The sequence below is a fragment of the Cyclopterus lumpus genome, chromosome 9 (genome assembly GCF_009769545.1).
Source record: "Cyclopterus lumpus isolate fCycLum1 chromosome 9, fCycLum1.pri, whole genome shotgun sequence".
Taxonomy (NCBI): Eukaryota; Metazoa; Chordata; class Actinopteri; order Perciformes; family Cyclopteridae; genus Cyclopterus; species Cyclopterus lumpus.
This window is the reverse complement of record NC_046974.1, coordinates 25,467,008-25,482,499: the sequence shown is the minus strand read 5'-3', so window position 1 is coordinate 25,482,499 and position 15,492 is coordinate 25,467,008. Positions and strand designations below refer to the sequence as shown.

Sequence of the window (15,492 nt, the reverse complement as noted above, 5' to 3'; positions counted from 1 at the left end):
TAGATTAGTCATGTGATACTTTTAAAATGGAGGTGCTGTCATGATTGACAGCTATAATTGACAGCTGCTCTATATGATGTAATCAATGCAGAGCTGGAGGCTCTGGAGTTGTGTGTTGAGTAGGAAGGTTGAGAGGAGATGAGCTTCAGTGGTGAGCAGCGTCGTCCTTCAATCAGAGGATCGGTGGTTCGATCCCAGGCTCCGCTAGCCCATGTCGATGTTCCCTTGGGCAAGAAACTTAACCCCAAACGTCTCCCGTATGCCTACGGTTTGTGAATGTGTATGAATGTTAGTTAGTCCTGATGGGCACCTTGCATGGTAGCTCCTCCCATCGGTGTATGAATGTTAGTTAGTCCTGATGGTATATGTACTTATATGTACTTCACTGAGTCATGGATTTAAAAAAAAAGAGAAATTGAGATCATTGTATGTAGAAATTACATTTGGGAAAAGATATCTTTGTGACTGTCAATAACCAGTCCAGTCAATCCCTAGCATCTTTGGCCTCCCCTCTCAGGAGTAAGGGGTCCCCAGACGCCAGCCCACAGAAGATCATCAACAGCCTCCGTCTGCCCTCGGGCGTGGGTGCTACCTGTGTCCTTAAAACCCCCTTCAACAGCACCCTGGACCAACTGGCCCAGACCCTCAACCCCAGCGCCAACAACTCCAAGACCCTGGCCGCTCGCTACTTTGACTCAATGTGTCTGGACTCCTTCACCCAGGGAGTCCCTCTCTCCAACTTTGTACCCCCACCTCCTTCACCGGCACCATCAGATGACCCAGATCCTCGCTTTGAGGACGGACTGTGGAACTTCACAGTGGCCCCTCCAACCACAGTCCATGGTGAGTCCATCTTGAAGGACTAGTTTCAGTCCTTGCTTTAAACCATTTCTTTATACAATCAATACAGAATACAACATGTCTTTGCTGGTTTAAGAAAAGCCTTACATACTTTAATTATCTCTTCATATTTAATACCAGTTGGCCAACCAGTGTGTCGTACCAAAGACACTTTGTTTAGATCTTTAGGTCAGTCATTCTATGCAGAGGGAGGAACCATGCTTCCCAGTAAGCCCACCTTTGAATGCTATTGATCCTTGCTCTTAACCCTTTTAATAAAAGTGTGTTTGAGTGTGAACACATCTGCCATTTGTTTATCTTTAACTGGAATCTGAACCACTATTCTTTAATCACTACATGTGGCTCCCATGTGTGTATGACACTCTTTAATACAGTTTGTAATAGTTCTTTTGAGTTGAAAACACCTCTTTTATGTTTGCTCAGAGCTGGTGACATCTCCTCCCACACTCCCCCTGGCCATCCATGAGCCAGTGCGTTGTATCTGCTCCATGCAGGGGACAGGCTTCTCCTGCCCCAGTGGAGTGGGAGGACGGCCCCCCCTCATGAAGGTGGTAACAGGTGACATCCTGGTGGACGTCACAGGCCGGAACGTCTCTGAGTATCTGCTCTTCACCTCAGACAGACTGCGCCTGCACAGGTAAGACTGATGTGGGACCCTTTCATATTCACGATTACTAAGACAATAACTGAGGTTCGGAGGCCTTTGCAGTACCAAAATTATACTTTTGTCATTGCCTTTCTTTTTAAAATTGTACCATATTTAAGAATATATTATAGTTGCTTTTGATGTACAAATGTGTACAAATCTAATAACAAAGAATTGCAATGGTTGGCCTCAACATTGTTGCATATAACATGTATGCTGTCAATAATTCTCCTCAAACAGATTCTGCAGAGATCATTTCTTTAAGATTATACAAAGCGCTAATAGAACATTTTAAACTTGTGTAAAGTTGTTGAATAATAATAATAAATGGGGGCCTGATAAAAAATGTTTTTTAATCTTGCTTTCTCTAAAAGAGGCCGACGGACTACACTACAGATTCTCCATAACTGGGTCAAACAAGACTGAACAATTAGTGTAGCATGCTGATTAGATTATTATCAAAAGTGATGCTAAAATTTCTACAGCTAGTGCTGATACCTGGTAGAGAATGAGTGGTGAGATGCAACAATTCAAGATTCAATCATTTATTGTCATTATGCAACACAGGGTTGCACAACAAACAACAACACAAACACGTGTGTACACTCCTTTGTTTAATTGGCATCTGGTGGAATGTAAACAGCAGAAACAAAACATTTTTCTGGGCAATATGGCCGACGATGACTCTGTCTAGGGCTCAATCACATTAGGGGGCATCTGAAGAAAGTTGACAAGAATCTGAATATTGTCAAATTATGGGATAGTTGATATTCAATAGTTAATAAGTCGTATTACTGTAATGATGAAGTCCGGGGAGCTGGAAAGAGTCCAAGAAACGTTTGAGTCCGGCTTCTGACCCCGGGTTTCTGACCCTGGGCTTCTGACCCCGGGTTTCTGACCCCGGGCTTCTGACCCCGGGGCTTCTGACCCCGGGCTTCTGACCCCGGGCTTCTGACCCCGGGCTTCTGACCCTGGGCTTCTGACCCCGGGTTTCTGACCCTGGGCTTCTGACCCCGGGTCAGCGGGACTCTATCAGCAAATACAACACATCTGGATATGTCAGCATTTGGTGCTTCCATTGTAAAAAATGTGACCATTCTTTTTTTACATATATGCATCTCTCAACTTTATTAGTTGCCATACAAAATATGTTAAGAACTAAAGAATCTGTACTGCAACCGTTAAAGAAGAAAGATAGTATGTAAAGCGTGTACAAAACACACACCACTGGAGAAAGTGGTGCTTTGAAGCCAATATAGACCTGAAGTTCATAACTCATTGCATGGCACTGTAACTACTTTGTGCCTTGATTACATGCAGTAGACATGCACAACTATAATACATTATGCAAAACATTAAAATGTATATTCATTCAAAACATGTATTCAAAACATTAAAATGTGTAATCTTTTAACTATTGCATTCTTTTTTTTCACCGACTTTGTCCTCAATAGATATGGTGGTTTAACGGTGGGGAACATCCAAAAATCAATTCCAGCATCCTTTGGGAGGAAGATACCTCCAATGGTTCGGAAGATAGCAGTTCGCAGATCAGCTCAGGTAAGACGGGCAGTCTGAAGTGGACAAGAAGATCACAAATACAGTATGAACAACCTCTAACGGAGAGTTGTGTCCAGGTTCTGTTCAACAACAAGGGTTACCACAGTATGCCGACGTATCTGAACGTCCTCAACAACGCCATCCTGCGGGCCAACCTGCCTGCGTCCAAGGGCAACCCTGCTGCTTACGGTAATACACGAGACGCAACTTGGAACGACGTTCTCCCCAATTAAATGCCAATGAACCGTGTTTGTCTAGTCTTGGGTCAGGTCCTGCTTTGGTTTCATCTACGTATATTTGGTTGCTATGTTATGAATTGTATGTGTTTTGCAGGTTTCACACTGACAAACCATCCAATGAATCGAACCAGTGCCAGCCTCTCTTTGGACTACTTGTAAGTTGCTCAGCAACTCAGACATTTATTCCTTCATTATTGGTACAAATACCAATAACCAAATCACAAAAGAAATCTGACGAGTGTTTCTGGTGATCTCGTTGGACTTCCCTGATCCATAAATTAGCTTCATAAGCTAACTTGAGTGATTTTGTCCTTGTGAATTCAGAATTATTCATGAGTGAATTATCATGGATGTTCATTATTGGATTGTTTACATCCAAGTGTAAATGTCATGTGACCTCTTCTCTTCTCCTCTTCTCATTTCTCCTTTCCTTCTCTATCCCCTTCTCTTCTGCTCCTATGTCCACTCCCCACCTATATCCCTCTCTCTTTAATGTTTCCTCTCCCCCTCTCTCCTTTCCTTTCCTCTCTTCTACTCTCCTCCTCTCTCTCCCAACCTATCCTCTCTCCTTCCTCCTCTCTCCTCTCCTCTCCCCTGTATCTCCAGGCTCCAGGGTACAGATGTGGTGATTGCCATCTTCATCATTGTGGCCATGTCCTTTGTGCCAGCCAGCTTTGTGGTTTTCCTGGTTGCAGAGAAATCCACGAAGGCCAAACACCTGCAGTTTGTGAGCGGCTGTGACCCCGTCATCTACTGGCTGGCTAATTACATCTGGGACATGGTGAGGAGCATTCGATGTGTGTGTGGTCAGAAGGAGGCCTGTGGATGTGTTTGTCCAGGTCTCAACATGTTCTCTCCTCTCTTCATCATCTCTCCTTAGCTGAACTACCTGGTACCTGCCACATGCTGTGTTATTATTCTGTTTGTGTTCGACCTGCCGGCCTACACCTCCCCAACTAACTTCCCTGCTGTCCTCTCCCTCTTTCTTCTGTACGGGTGAGACTTTGGCTTCACACACACTCACACATTTGACTTATTGGCATTATAATGTGACACTCTGAATTTGATTGCAATTCCTGGGCTTAAAGTCTTCAAATGTGGTTTAGTGGCCTCACACAGGCAGCAATCTCCCAGGTAGGTGAAGCCAATGCAGAAGTGCCTTAACCCTGCATTCTCTCTACTGGCCATCAGGGGGCGACTCCTCTGATTGTATCGAAGTCTATGAGAAACTGACTCTACTTCAAGACTTGCAACACCAAATGATCTCTTAATGTGTATCCATCATTTGTACATCATATATGTATATATATACTAAATATATACTTCCCACTTAATAGCGGATGCTAAATGTTACGAGTCATGATTCCTTGGAAAGCTACGAATTCTTTGTGTCGAGCGATACCAAACATGTTGTTGTACACTGACAAGAAAATGGTTCTGTACCTTTTGAACACAACTTCCTTTCATTTACACAGTCTTCTTATTTGTACGACTTTATTGTTAAAATACTTCATAATAAGACATAGTTTTGACAACATACAGTTGGTTTATGGATTCGGAAAGTTGAAGGCTTCATATTTTCACAAAGCTAAAACATGCATATCTTCTATCCATTGACCATCTTCCATCACAACTTGTTGTAACTACGCCACGGAGCTGGACCTGGTCATTGATAGAGTCTGTTCCCCTGTTTCCTTTCCTCAGGATTATGGTTAGGGGTCAGGGGTCAGGGTTGGTTCAGGTTTAGTTAGGGGGAAACACGTCTCCAAAGTATTTGCTGCCGGGTACGTAGCGCCTTAAAGTGTTTTCCAGTCTTTTTGTTCTCATGTCCTGAAGAACGTTAGACATCTTCAGGGATTTTGCTCAGCATGAGCTCTTCCTTCCAGGTGGTCCATCACTCCCATCATGTACCCAGCATCCTTCTGGTTTGAGGTGCCCAGTACAGCCTACGTGTTCCTAATCGTCATCAACCTATTCATAGGCATCACTGCAACTGTTGCCACCTTCCTCCTCCAGCTCTTTGAGCATGATAAGGTGAGTTTGACTCTTGTTATTGTAACCTCAGATGCTGCAACTTGGATATAGAATATACAGAGATATTGGATATAGAGAATTGTGCAATAGACCTGTTTGCTTTTGTGCTGCAGCAATATCAGACAAAGGCATCCGACATATCTTTATTTATCTCTTCACTATTTTCATCTCCTCCAGGATCTGAAAAAAGTCAACAGTTACCTGAAGTCCTGTTTCCTAATCTTCCCCAACTACAACCTGGGCCATGGCCTGATGGAGATGGCTTACAATGAGTACATCAATGAATACTACGCTAAAATAGGTACCTCATCACACAGCATGCATGAGGACAACGTCCCACATGTTGATGCAGTCCTTCACTACTCTAAGTGTCCACCAAAGATCTCTTTCCCTGCAGAAAACGCCCCCTGCTGGTCGTGCTGGAGAGTGCTTTGGAGGCGCAGCGTTTTCATTTTGAAATACTTGGGTTGCGTCTGGTATATGATAGGGAATAAAAATGTCAGCACATAGAGTACTTGCTTTGGATGAAGGGAGGGCTGAAGCACGTCATGTGGGTTCATGAGATGTTGTAGTTCAGATTAAAATCAACTTTATTTGATCACGCTGGAAAATGAATTTGGTCCAGTGCTCCAGGCATGAGGACAATAGTCCACAGTAAAAAACAAACAAAAGCAATAGCATAGCAGAAACAATAAGACTACAACATAACTCATAAGTCATAATATATGTCCCGCCTTCCTCCACTGTGATGAGACAGTTGAGTAAAAAGTGACAGTGACGAGCACAATGCTTTACCCAAAGTTGATCATTTGTCTCTGCAGCGGCACCAAAACGCTGAGCGTTGCATCGTTGGTTTGGTCTTTTCACATTTGTTGTTGACAGTAAACAACACTTTGTCAGAGGGTAATTGGTGTGAATGTGTGCTTTCAGGCCAGTTTGACAAGATGAAGTCTCCGTTTGAGTGGGACATTGTGACTCGAGGACTCGTTGCCATGACAATCGAAGGCTTTGTTGGCTTCCTCATCACCATCCTCTGCCAGTACAACTTCCTCAGGAAACCCCCGTGAGTGAAGTGTGTTTCTGAGTTTGTGAGCTGTCAGGTTTGAGTAACCTTCGCTGCTTTTTAATCAACCATTATGCATCACAGAGAAGGCTATACCAGATAACAGCCTCTCAACCCACAACATGGACCATAATGCAATGCAATCATAAGACAGTTGTGTTTGCATTTGCAGGAATGATTAACTGATGATTTGATACTTTCTCAAAATGAAAAAGTAAAATTCATCCAGCACAACTCACTCTCTTCTGTCACTTCCTGCCGTGGCCTGACCAGACAATAGACAGGAAACTCAAATTAGACGTCGTCTGTATATTTTTTGACCATCTTAGTCGGCAGTACAGTGGACATGCTGAGGGTGAAGAGGAACAACAGAGACAAAACTGAAAGTAGTTTGTGTGTGTGTCCAGGAGGGTGCCAGTCAGCTGCCAGCCTATAGACGATGATGATGTAGACGTGGCCTGTGAGAGACGAAGAGTGTTGCGAGGAGACGCCGACAACGATATGCTGAAGATCGAGAACCTTACAAAGGTTTTTACACTCAGCTCGTCGACATTTAGAAAATCCCTTGAAGCTGCGGTTTAGTTTTCACAGAATATTACACACAATAACTTTTAAGTGAGGTTAAACTAGTTAAAACAACCATTGTACGTATATAACATGATATGTTTATTGAAGGAGCTAAAACTTCCTAAAACGCTGGTATGGTCTTTCAATGCATATCTCCTCGTATTCAGGTTTACAAATCCAGGAAGATGGGTCGTATCCTGGCAGTGGACCGGCTGTGCCTGGGCGTCCGGCCTGGTGAGTGTTTTGGACTTCTCGGAGTTAATGGAGCCGGGAAGACCAGCACCTTTAAGATGCTAACGGGAGACGAGTGCACCACTGGAGGAGAAGCCTTCATCGACGGAAACAGGTCAGCGGCAGAAAGATAAGATCACTTTTGAATGATCATGTGTTCCTCTGTATTCATGATTCTTCAGCAGCACAACCAGGCACGTGAAGACTCACCAGACGGGGACCAGAATACTACGAGTTAGAAGGAGCACACACTGTGCTCCGATGTCTGTGGACACCGCTCAGTTCCCTCAGCCACACTTCTTTGTAACAGGGGCATCAAATCAAGAATACACGAATGCCATCTCCACTGATTCCCATCAGCAGTAGAACTGTTGAACGGTACTAAAGCGCTCAGTGACTTCAATGTGGCTCGTCATGGAGCGCTTCACCAGTCGGGTTTTCCTGATTCGGCCTCCTTAGTCCCAGTGAGGCAAAACTATACAATGATATTTTAGACAATGAGTGAGCTTTACACTTTGTGTGAAGAGTTTGCGTTTGTCCCTTCTTCTGTTTCAACAACAATGTCTCTCTGGCCTTAACCCCATCCAACATCTTTGAGAGGAACTGGACCTCACTAATGCTGTAGTGTCTGAACGGGAGCCAATCCCTGCAGCCAGGTTCCACCAATAGTGGAAAGACTGAAGCCAGAAGAGCACATTGAACTGATGAAGCTGGCATGAGGACCTCTGTTTGATTTATACAAAAGATATTAACGCTCCCTTAAAGTTCTAGGGATATTAAGAAATCTGTCCTGTGTGTGTGTGTGTGTGTGCGTGTGTGTGTGTGTAGTATCCTGAAGGACCTGTTACGTGTGCAGCAGAGTATCGGCTACTGTCCACAGTTTGACGCTCTGTTTGACGACCTGACAGCCAGAGAACATCTGGAGCTTTACACTCGTCTCCGTGGCATTCCCTGGAAAGACCAGGGGAGGGTTAGTGTCACACACACACACACACGCACACGCACACGCACACGCACACGCACACGCACACGCACACTTAAACAAGGGAGCCCACCAAACTTCAGTTAAAGCTCCATTAAATAAATCCCTTTCATTCAGATCTTCAGTTTCTTCAGTAGTGGGAAACCTTCACACAAGATGTCCCCTCCACACCTTAATGCGTCGTCATCACAAATGGTATTTTCCGTTACCCTCCTCTAGGTGGTGCAGTGGGCATTAGAAAAGCTGGAGTTGTCAAAGTATGCCGACAAGCCTGCCGGCACTTACAGTGGAGGAAACAAGCGCAAGCTTTCCACTGCCATCGCTCTGATTGGATTCCCGTCACTCATCTTCCTGGTAAGAAGTTCAAATGTATGTTGTATGTTTTAAAATAAGAGATAAGATAATCCTTTATTAGTTCCACATTTGCAGGATTTATGCGATGGTATTAGTACAAAAACTAAATGTATAGAAGAGTTTCACCAATCATCATTGTTCCTATTATTGGAAGACCACAAGAGGGCTGTAGGGATTCTCACCACAGCATCACAACATGTCCACTGTGTAGTGTAGTTAATCATAGACATGCCTCTTAATTATATATTATTACAACTGGGGAGTTTTTAGATTCAACCATAGTAACAATAGACACATTGGTAAAGATTATTAATATGGTTACAACATCCATTTCTTCCATTGCTGGGTGGCCTAATGCCAGAGGGAGCGGTTTTGATGGAGGCCTGCCCTGCTCAGAGGACCAAGAGACCTGGATAAAATAAGATAATCCTTTATTAGTCCCTCAGTGGGGAAATTACAGAATTACAGGATTACAGCAGCATTGCTCACAGTAATAAGTTAAAAACAAGTAGTATAATAACAGAATTAAGATAAAAGAGTAAAAAACAAGAATATTATTATATATACAGACGGAGTAGAAATAGAATAAAGTGGATAAAGTGTATAAAATACATTTTAAAAAATAAAAAAAATACTTAAACGTATTAGTATTGCACAACTGGGCAACTGGGCTAAAGTGCTGTTCAGTGCGAAGTCCAAAGTGTTCAAGTGTTTGTGGCCTACTGGGAGCTCAGATTGTTGTGTAGCCTGACAGCAGCGGGGAGAAAGGACCTGCGGTACCTCTCCCCCAGACACCGGGGATGAATCAGCCGGTGGCTGAAGGAGCTGTACAGCGCTGCCAGAGTACCCTGCATGGGGTGGGAGGGGTGGTCCATCAGGGACGATAGCTTGGCCATCATCCTCCTGTCTCCCACCACCTCCACAGTATCCAGAGGACACCCCAGCACGCTGCTGGCCTTCCCCACCAGTTTGTCCAGTCTCCTCCTGTCAGCTGCTGTGATGCCGCTGCACCAGAAGACCACTCCATAAAAGATGGCTGATGCCTCCACCGAGTCAAAGAAGGTCTTCAGGAGTGCTCCCTGCACCCCAAAGGACCTCAGTCTCCTCAGCAGAAAGAGTCTGCTCTGTCCCTTCTTGTAGAGTGCATGAGCGTGGTCAGACCAGTCCAGTTTATTGTTCAAGTGAACACCCAGGTACTTATAAGACTTCACAATCTCAATGTCCAGTCCCTGGATGCTCACTGGTGTTGAAGGAGAGCGTTTACCACGGCGGAAGTCCACCACCAGCTCCTTGGTCTTGCTGGAGTTGATCTGGAGGCGGTTCCGCTGGCACCATCCTAAGAAGTCCTGGTTCAGTTCCCTGTACTCCCTGTCATCATCGGCCGAGATGAGGCCGACGATCGCAGAGTCGTCAGAGAACTTTTGCAGGTGGCAGTTGGCAGAGTTGTGTTTGAAGTCCGATGTGTAGATGGAGAAGAGGAATGGAGCCAGAACGGTTCCCTGTGGAGCCCCTGTGCTGCAGTACACCCGATCTGACTCACACTCCCGTATCCGCACATACTGTGGACGGTTGGTGAGGTAGTCCAGGAGCCATGCAGTGAGGTGGTGTTCCACCCCGGTCTGCTTCAGCTTGTCCCTCAGGAGCAAAGGCTGAATGGTGTTGAAGGCACTGGAGAAGTCGTAGAACATGACTCTCACAGTGCTTCCAGCCTTTTCCAGGTGAGAGAGGCATCTCTGCAGCAGGAAGATGACGGCGTCATCCACCCCGATGCCAGATTGGTAGGCGAACTGAAGTGGGGAGGGGGGGCAATAATAATAATCTTAATAATAATAATAATAATAATAATAATAATAATTTAGCTTGTGAACAGTGAGATAGAGTAATTCTATTCAATTTAAATTCAATTCCATTCAATTCAATTCAATTCAGTTTATTTTGTATAGCTCAATATCACAAATTACAACTTAGCCTCAGAGGGCTTTACAATCTGTACACATACGACATCCCTGACCTTTGACCTCACATCGGATCAGGAAAAACTCCCCAAAAATAACCTTTCACAGGGAAAAAAGGGAAGAAACCTTCAGGAGAGCAACAGAGGAGGATCCCTCTCCCCGGATGGACAGATGAATAGATGTCATGTGTACAGAATGAACAGCATTTACAAAGTTACATAAACACATTACATGAATATGACAATGTATGAATGGAATGGAACAGAAGGATTCAATTTCATGCGTGCATGGTAGAATTAAGGGCAACAGTAAGAACAATGAGAGTACTGTAATCTCTAAATACAGTATATCCCTAACCCTACCTCCCTACTTGTGGGGTTTTCCAGGATGAGCCCACCACTGGCATGGACCCAAAGGCGCGCAGATTCCTCTGGAATTTAATCCTGGACATAATCAAGACTGGACGCTCTGTAGTGCTGACATCACACAGGTCAGAAAACCCACTGCTCACTTTCAGTGCTATTCTGCTATATAATATAATACCTTTTACTGGCGTGGCTTATTTTCACTTCTATTTCACCATAGTGTACTTACAATATGTGTCATGCTGTCCTTTGCAGCATGGAGGAGTGTGAGGCTTTGTGCACCAGACTGGGCATTATGGTGAACGGCAGGTTTAAATGCCTGGGCAGCATCCAACATCTCAAGAACAGGTGAGGAGGAGAAAGAATAGCCTTCATGTTGTGATTCATAGATGTGATCCGAACAGCTGACTGACTTCATTTATCAGGGTACTTGGCCCGAAATCACGTGATTTGGAGCAAGCTAAAAAAAGGAAACTTGGCTCAATACTTTACTAAATAATGTGCAAGTACTTCCTAAGAAATATGTCTCGAGGCAGCCACATGGTGCCGCTGTAATTAACAGTGATTTTCTAAAATCCACGGCCCTCACACTTTAAATCCGATTGGCATGAGGTGAGGGAACAGTTCTGATTGTTTCCTCTGTTGGCGGCTCAGCGTCACCATGTTGAAGCGGTTGAAATGCTCCCAATCTGATACAGTGCACCGTTAAGTACAACACAACCTTCTGCAATCCTGTTTCTATGATGATGTTCCAGGTTTGGGGACGGCTACATGATCACAGTGAGGACAAAGAGCAGCTCTAATGTGAAGGAGGTGGTTCGATTCTTCAACAGAAACTTCCCTGAGGCCGTGCTGAAGGTATTTACTGCAGCTCACTCTGATTGACTGGTGAATCTTTAACCCCAGCTTGATCATTGGTGACCAGTATTTCTTCTTTTATGACAACTTCAAAATCTTATAAACAGGTGTACTGGATCAGAAAACCTGCCCCCATGTGTTTAAACAACTTGTTTAAACCCCAAATGACCTCGCTAAATAAGATATTGTAGGGGTTTTGTCCTGTTTGATGTTTTCCATCTCGTACTAAATGGGGCACGCGGGCGTGTTCATCCCGTCTTTGTAGAGGGGTCCGACATTAAGCCGCCTGTCATATTTGCAGGAGCGTCACAACACCAAGCTCCAGTTCCAGTTGAAGTCTGAGCGGATCTCCCTGGCTCAGGTCTTCAGTAAGATGGAGCAGGTGGTGGAGGTGCTGGGCATTGAGGAGTACTCTGTCAGCCAGACCACTCTGGACAATGTGAGTCAACTTATAACATGATGGCTCAACGCCACGCGGCACTTCAAAAAGGAAACATGTAATCAATCACAGAAATCACCTTTATTCTGCCCAGGTGTTTGTCAACTTTGCCAAGAAACAGAGCGACAACCTGGAGCAGCAGCAGGTGTCGCCCCCTGCTGGTGGACAGTCCCCCCTGCAGCGCATCCTCAACCTGCTGAAGTCTCGGCCGGCCAACACGGAGCTCAACGCTCTGATCAGCGAGGCGCCAGAGGAGCTGGAGAGCGATGATGATGAAGGACTCATCAGCTTTGAAGAGGAAAGAGTGAGTGGCTCACACCTGCATTTGTATTATCTGTATCTGTATTTATGTTTGTTTGTGTTTTGTAGTATTGAACGGAAGAATGTCAGAATAAATAGTCTTTTTTGTAAATGAATAATTGACCTCAACGTTTTAAAGAATATAATATATACCATACATAGGCATTCATAAAATAAATATTGCAAAACACACATTTGAATTCACATTGAATGTTAAAACCAGCTGGTTTGTATAATTGTAATGTATAAACGGAGATGCAGGAGGAATTGTGGACCCCTGGTAAAGTGACCTTATATGACTATTGGTACATTTTTGTCATCTAACTATTTACAAAAAGCAGATCTTCTTTATGAAAATTGAAAGCTAATCAAAAATGTGTTCCTACATTTGCTTCGTTGAGAGGCTCCACAAACTCGCATGGCAGGAAGCTGGTGTGTTCGTTGTGTCCTGGCTGGAGCTGCAAGATGAAATTTGGACATAAACAATCATTTAATAGAAAATATAGAGATGTAGTTATTGTCTGGTTGAGAGTTAACAATAATGTTTATGCCCAAATCATTAGGAGAAATGTTTCTAGTTATTGCAATATTTGTACTGCAGGCTGAAAAAACAAAAGAACATACAGTTGATTATGAATTAAAATATACAGAAATAAATAGACAAATACAGTTATAATAAGATCAACACACGTAAATAGAGACATTTATATTTAAATCTATAAAAGAATATACAGATGTGTAAATAAATACCCAAATACATTTTACATTCATATATGTAATGTCTTTTTTTATGTTCACAATTTAGTATCAAAAAGCATACTTGTTTATTTATTCATATAAGCATTGAATTCTATGAATAGATATGTATTTATACATCGAGGCCCTTTAACAGGGATCTCATTTATATTAAAATGGCAAAGCAGGAGGAATTCAAAACCACCTACATTTTCAAAAATAAGTTCTAGAATAATGTACTTCCTTTTGTACCTTTGACCATATGTGTTCCATAACTTAAATAAAGGGGAGTATTCCACCAAACAAATCATTGCATTATGTACCAACTATAATAACCCTACACATATTGATAACAATACACAACCATTTAGATCTCTCAATAACCAAATATCAATTTATTTTAAACACCACCAATATTGAAAGTACTGTAATGAGAGTATCCCCTTGCGGGTTGAATTAATAAGACTATCACGCTGCTTCTTGCCTCAGGACATATGATATCGTAATACAGGAGTGAGTGCCTCGTCTTTGATCTCTCAAAAAAACAAACAATAAACAATAATCTTCGGAAGCTTATGCCATGAGCGCTACAGGATGTTCTTCTTTTGACTCCATGTGGTGAGGAGCACACATGACTACCAGAGGAAGTGAAGGTCAAATAGCTGGTTGGCTCCAGCTGTCACAAGCTAACTCCACTGTGTGTCTGCAGGTGCAGCTCTCCTTCAACACGGACACTCTCTGTTGAATGGGCAGAGACAGAGGAGGGAACCCGAAGCCGCCTGACTGAGCCCAGAGGCCCGGTGGGCGAACGGAGCAGCTGGATTAACCCTGACGAGAACCACGACTCTCTGCAGCATGGAACATAGGACCAGTAGTTCAGTATTTCAGCCTCTAATTGTTTATCCCAGGAGGGACTGAGGTGGTTTAGGTCAGAATATACAGGCAGCGGTGATGGCCTGCAGAGACCAGCTTACAGGTACACACAGCAGCGCATGTGGATTTAGGACTTTGTCCTGGAATGTTTCCTTTATTTTGTTGTTGTTGGGGAGAATGTATCTCAAAAGCAGCTGATGACTACAGTCGTTTAGGCTACCTTTATTAAATGAACATATCATTATGTTCAAAGTGTTTGACAGCGCCGGTTACTTTGGGTTGGCTGTACGCTTCCTACCAGAGGGCCTCACGTGACCAGAGCGGGCCCTTGTTACTGTAACTAGACCTGCTTTGAGAGCGTGCTGTGACGAAGGTGGTAACCATTGGTCATGTAATACAGTCTATTTTTCGGTGGCAAAAAGAACGATTTATTTTGGATATTGAAGCAGCTACAGAATGACGTGTGTGATTTAATTCTGCAATAACAGAGGATTTACTGAAATGCATCTTGGGAAGTGGCAGCTGTGGAGAGAATGTGCTGATGGCGCCTCCCTTCCATCAACGTTGACACTACATTTGGTCTCTTTCTACTGAATGCTTTTAACATATTATGTTGTGGACTCTGCCAAGAAGATCCTCTATAAACCAGACACAGTGTATAATAATAATAATACAAATCATAGAGATCATTATACCATTTCAAGTGAAGGTAATCAGCAATCTGAAACTGCAGTAAACTCTGCTTATATTCCCTGACAATAACTGCACTACCATCACTGTGATACCAAAGGGAATTCTCAGATCTGAATATTATTATGGTTTTGTTTTTAACTTGGATACAATACAAGTTGTATGATTTGCAGAAGCATTTGTAATTTTCTATGGAATTTGGAGAATATATGGAATCTGAAAATATCCAGATTCACAAAAACATGGATGTTTCTCTGGCTGTGTGTTGGCATGTGGTTTGAACTGGTCTCTCGTGAGTGTCGTGATAATTGAGTTGTAATCTGTCCTGTCATAATAGTAACTGTTTCACTACTTCTTTAACAGCTAATTGCAGTCATATTTTGGTGATTATTATTGGTGGTAGGCTGTTTTCCTACTTAAGAGGTTATCATTAAACACGGGGAAAAAATGTATATTGTCATTTCTTTCTTTTCAGAGAATGTAAAGCTGGAGGGATGGGGTTTGCTGAAATATTTGAATAATTCTATTATAAAATAAACTTGACAAAAAGACTCATAAATATATATATTATGGGGTAACTCAATATAATAAAGAGGTAACTCAGCAACCACTGCAGTTGGCTGAAGAAAATTTTTTAAAAATAATATTGTAAATTTATTTAACTTTGCTCGATATTTATGACTATTTTTGGGATGTAAAGCAGACAGCTGACATTAGCGCTGCAGCTCATGTCTGACTCT

General features: G+C 43.1%; 1 protein-coding gene across 1 annotated transcript in view; it reads left to right on the top strand.

Moving 5' to 3' along the window:
- The window catches only part of abca2 (ATP-binding cassette, sub-family A (ABC1), member 2), a 71,375-nt gene extending 56,141 nt beyond the window's left edge, over positions 1-15,234 (top strand). Inside the window, exons 29-48 of the mRNA XM_034541928.1 lie at positions 518-843; positions 1,285-1,498; positions 2,962-3,067; positions 3,145-3,256; positions 3,401-3,461; positions 3,913-4,087; positions 4,187-4,302; positions 5,193-5,340; positions 5,518-5,641; positions 6,271-6,403; positions 6,811-6,931; positions 7,138-7,316; positions 8,030-8,171; positions 8,403-8,537; positions 10,879-10,982; positions 11,113-11,205; positions 11,613-11,715; positions 12,017-12,154; positions 12,249-12,458; positions 13,899-15,234. Coding sequence (XP_034397819.1) covers positions 518-843; positions 1,285-1,498; positions 2,962-3,067; positions 3,145-3,256; positions 3,401-3,461; positions 3,913-4,087; positions 4,187-4,302; positions 5,193-5,340; positions 5,518-5,641; positions 6,271-6,403; positions 6,811-6,931; positions 7,138-7,316; positions 8,030-8,171; positions 8,403-8,537; positions 10,879-10,982; positions 11,113-11,205; positions 11,613-11,715; positions 12,017-12,154; positions 12,249-12,458; positions 13,899-13,934 — 2,776 coding nt within the window. The 3' untranslated portion in view covers positions 13,935-15,234. The remainder of the gene's footprint in view (positions 1-517; positions 844-1,284; positions 1,499-2,961; positions 3,068-3,144; positions 3,257-3,400; positions 3,462-3,912; positions 4,088-4,186; positions 4,303-5,192; positions 5,341-5,517; positions 5,642-6,270; positions 6,404-6,810; positions 6,932-7,137; positions 7,317-8,029; positions 8,172-8,402; positions 8,538-10,878; positions 10,983-11,112; positions 11,206-11,612; positions 11,716-12,016; positions 12,155-12,248; positions 12,459-13,898) is intronic.
- Positions 15,235-15,492: the final 258 nt, after the last annotated feature.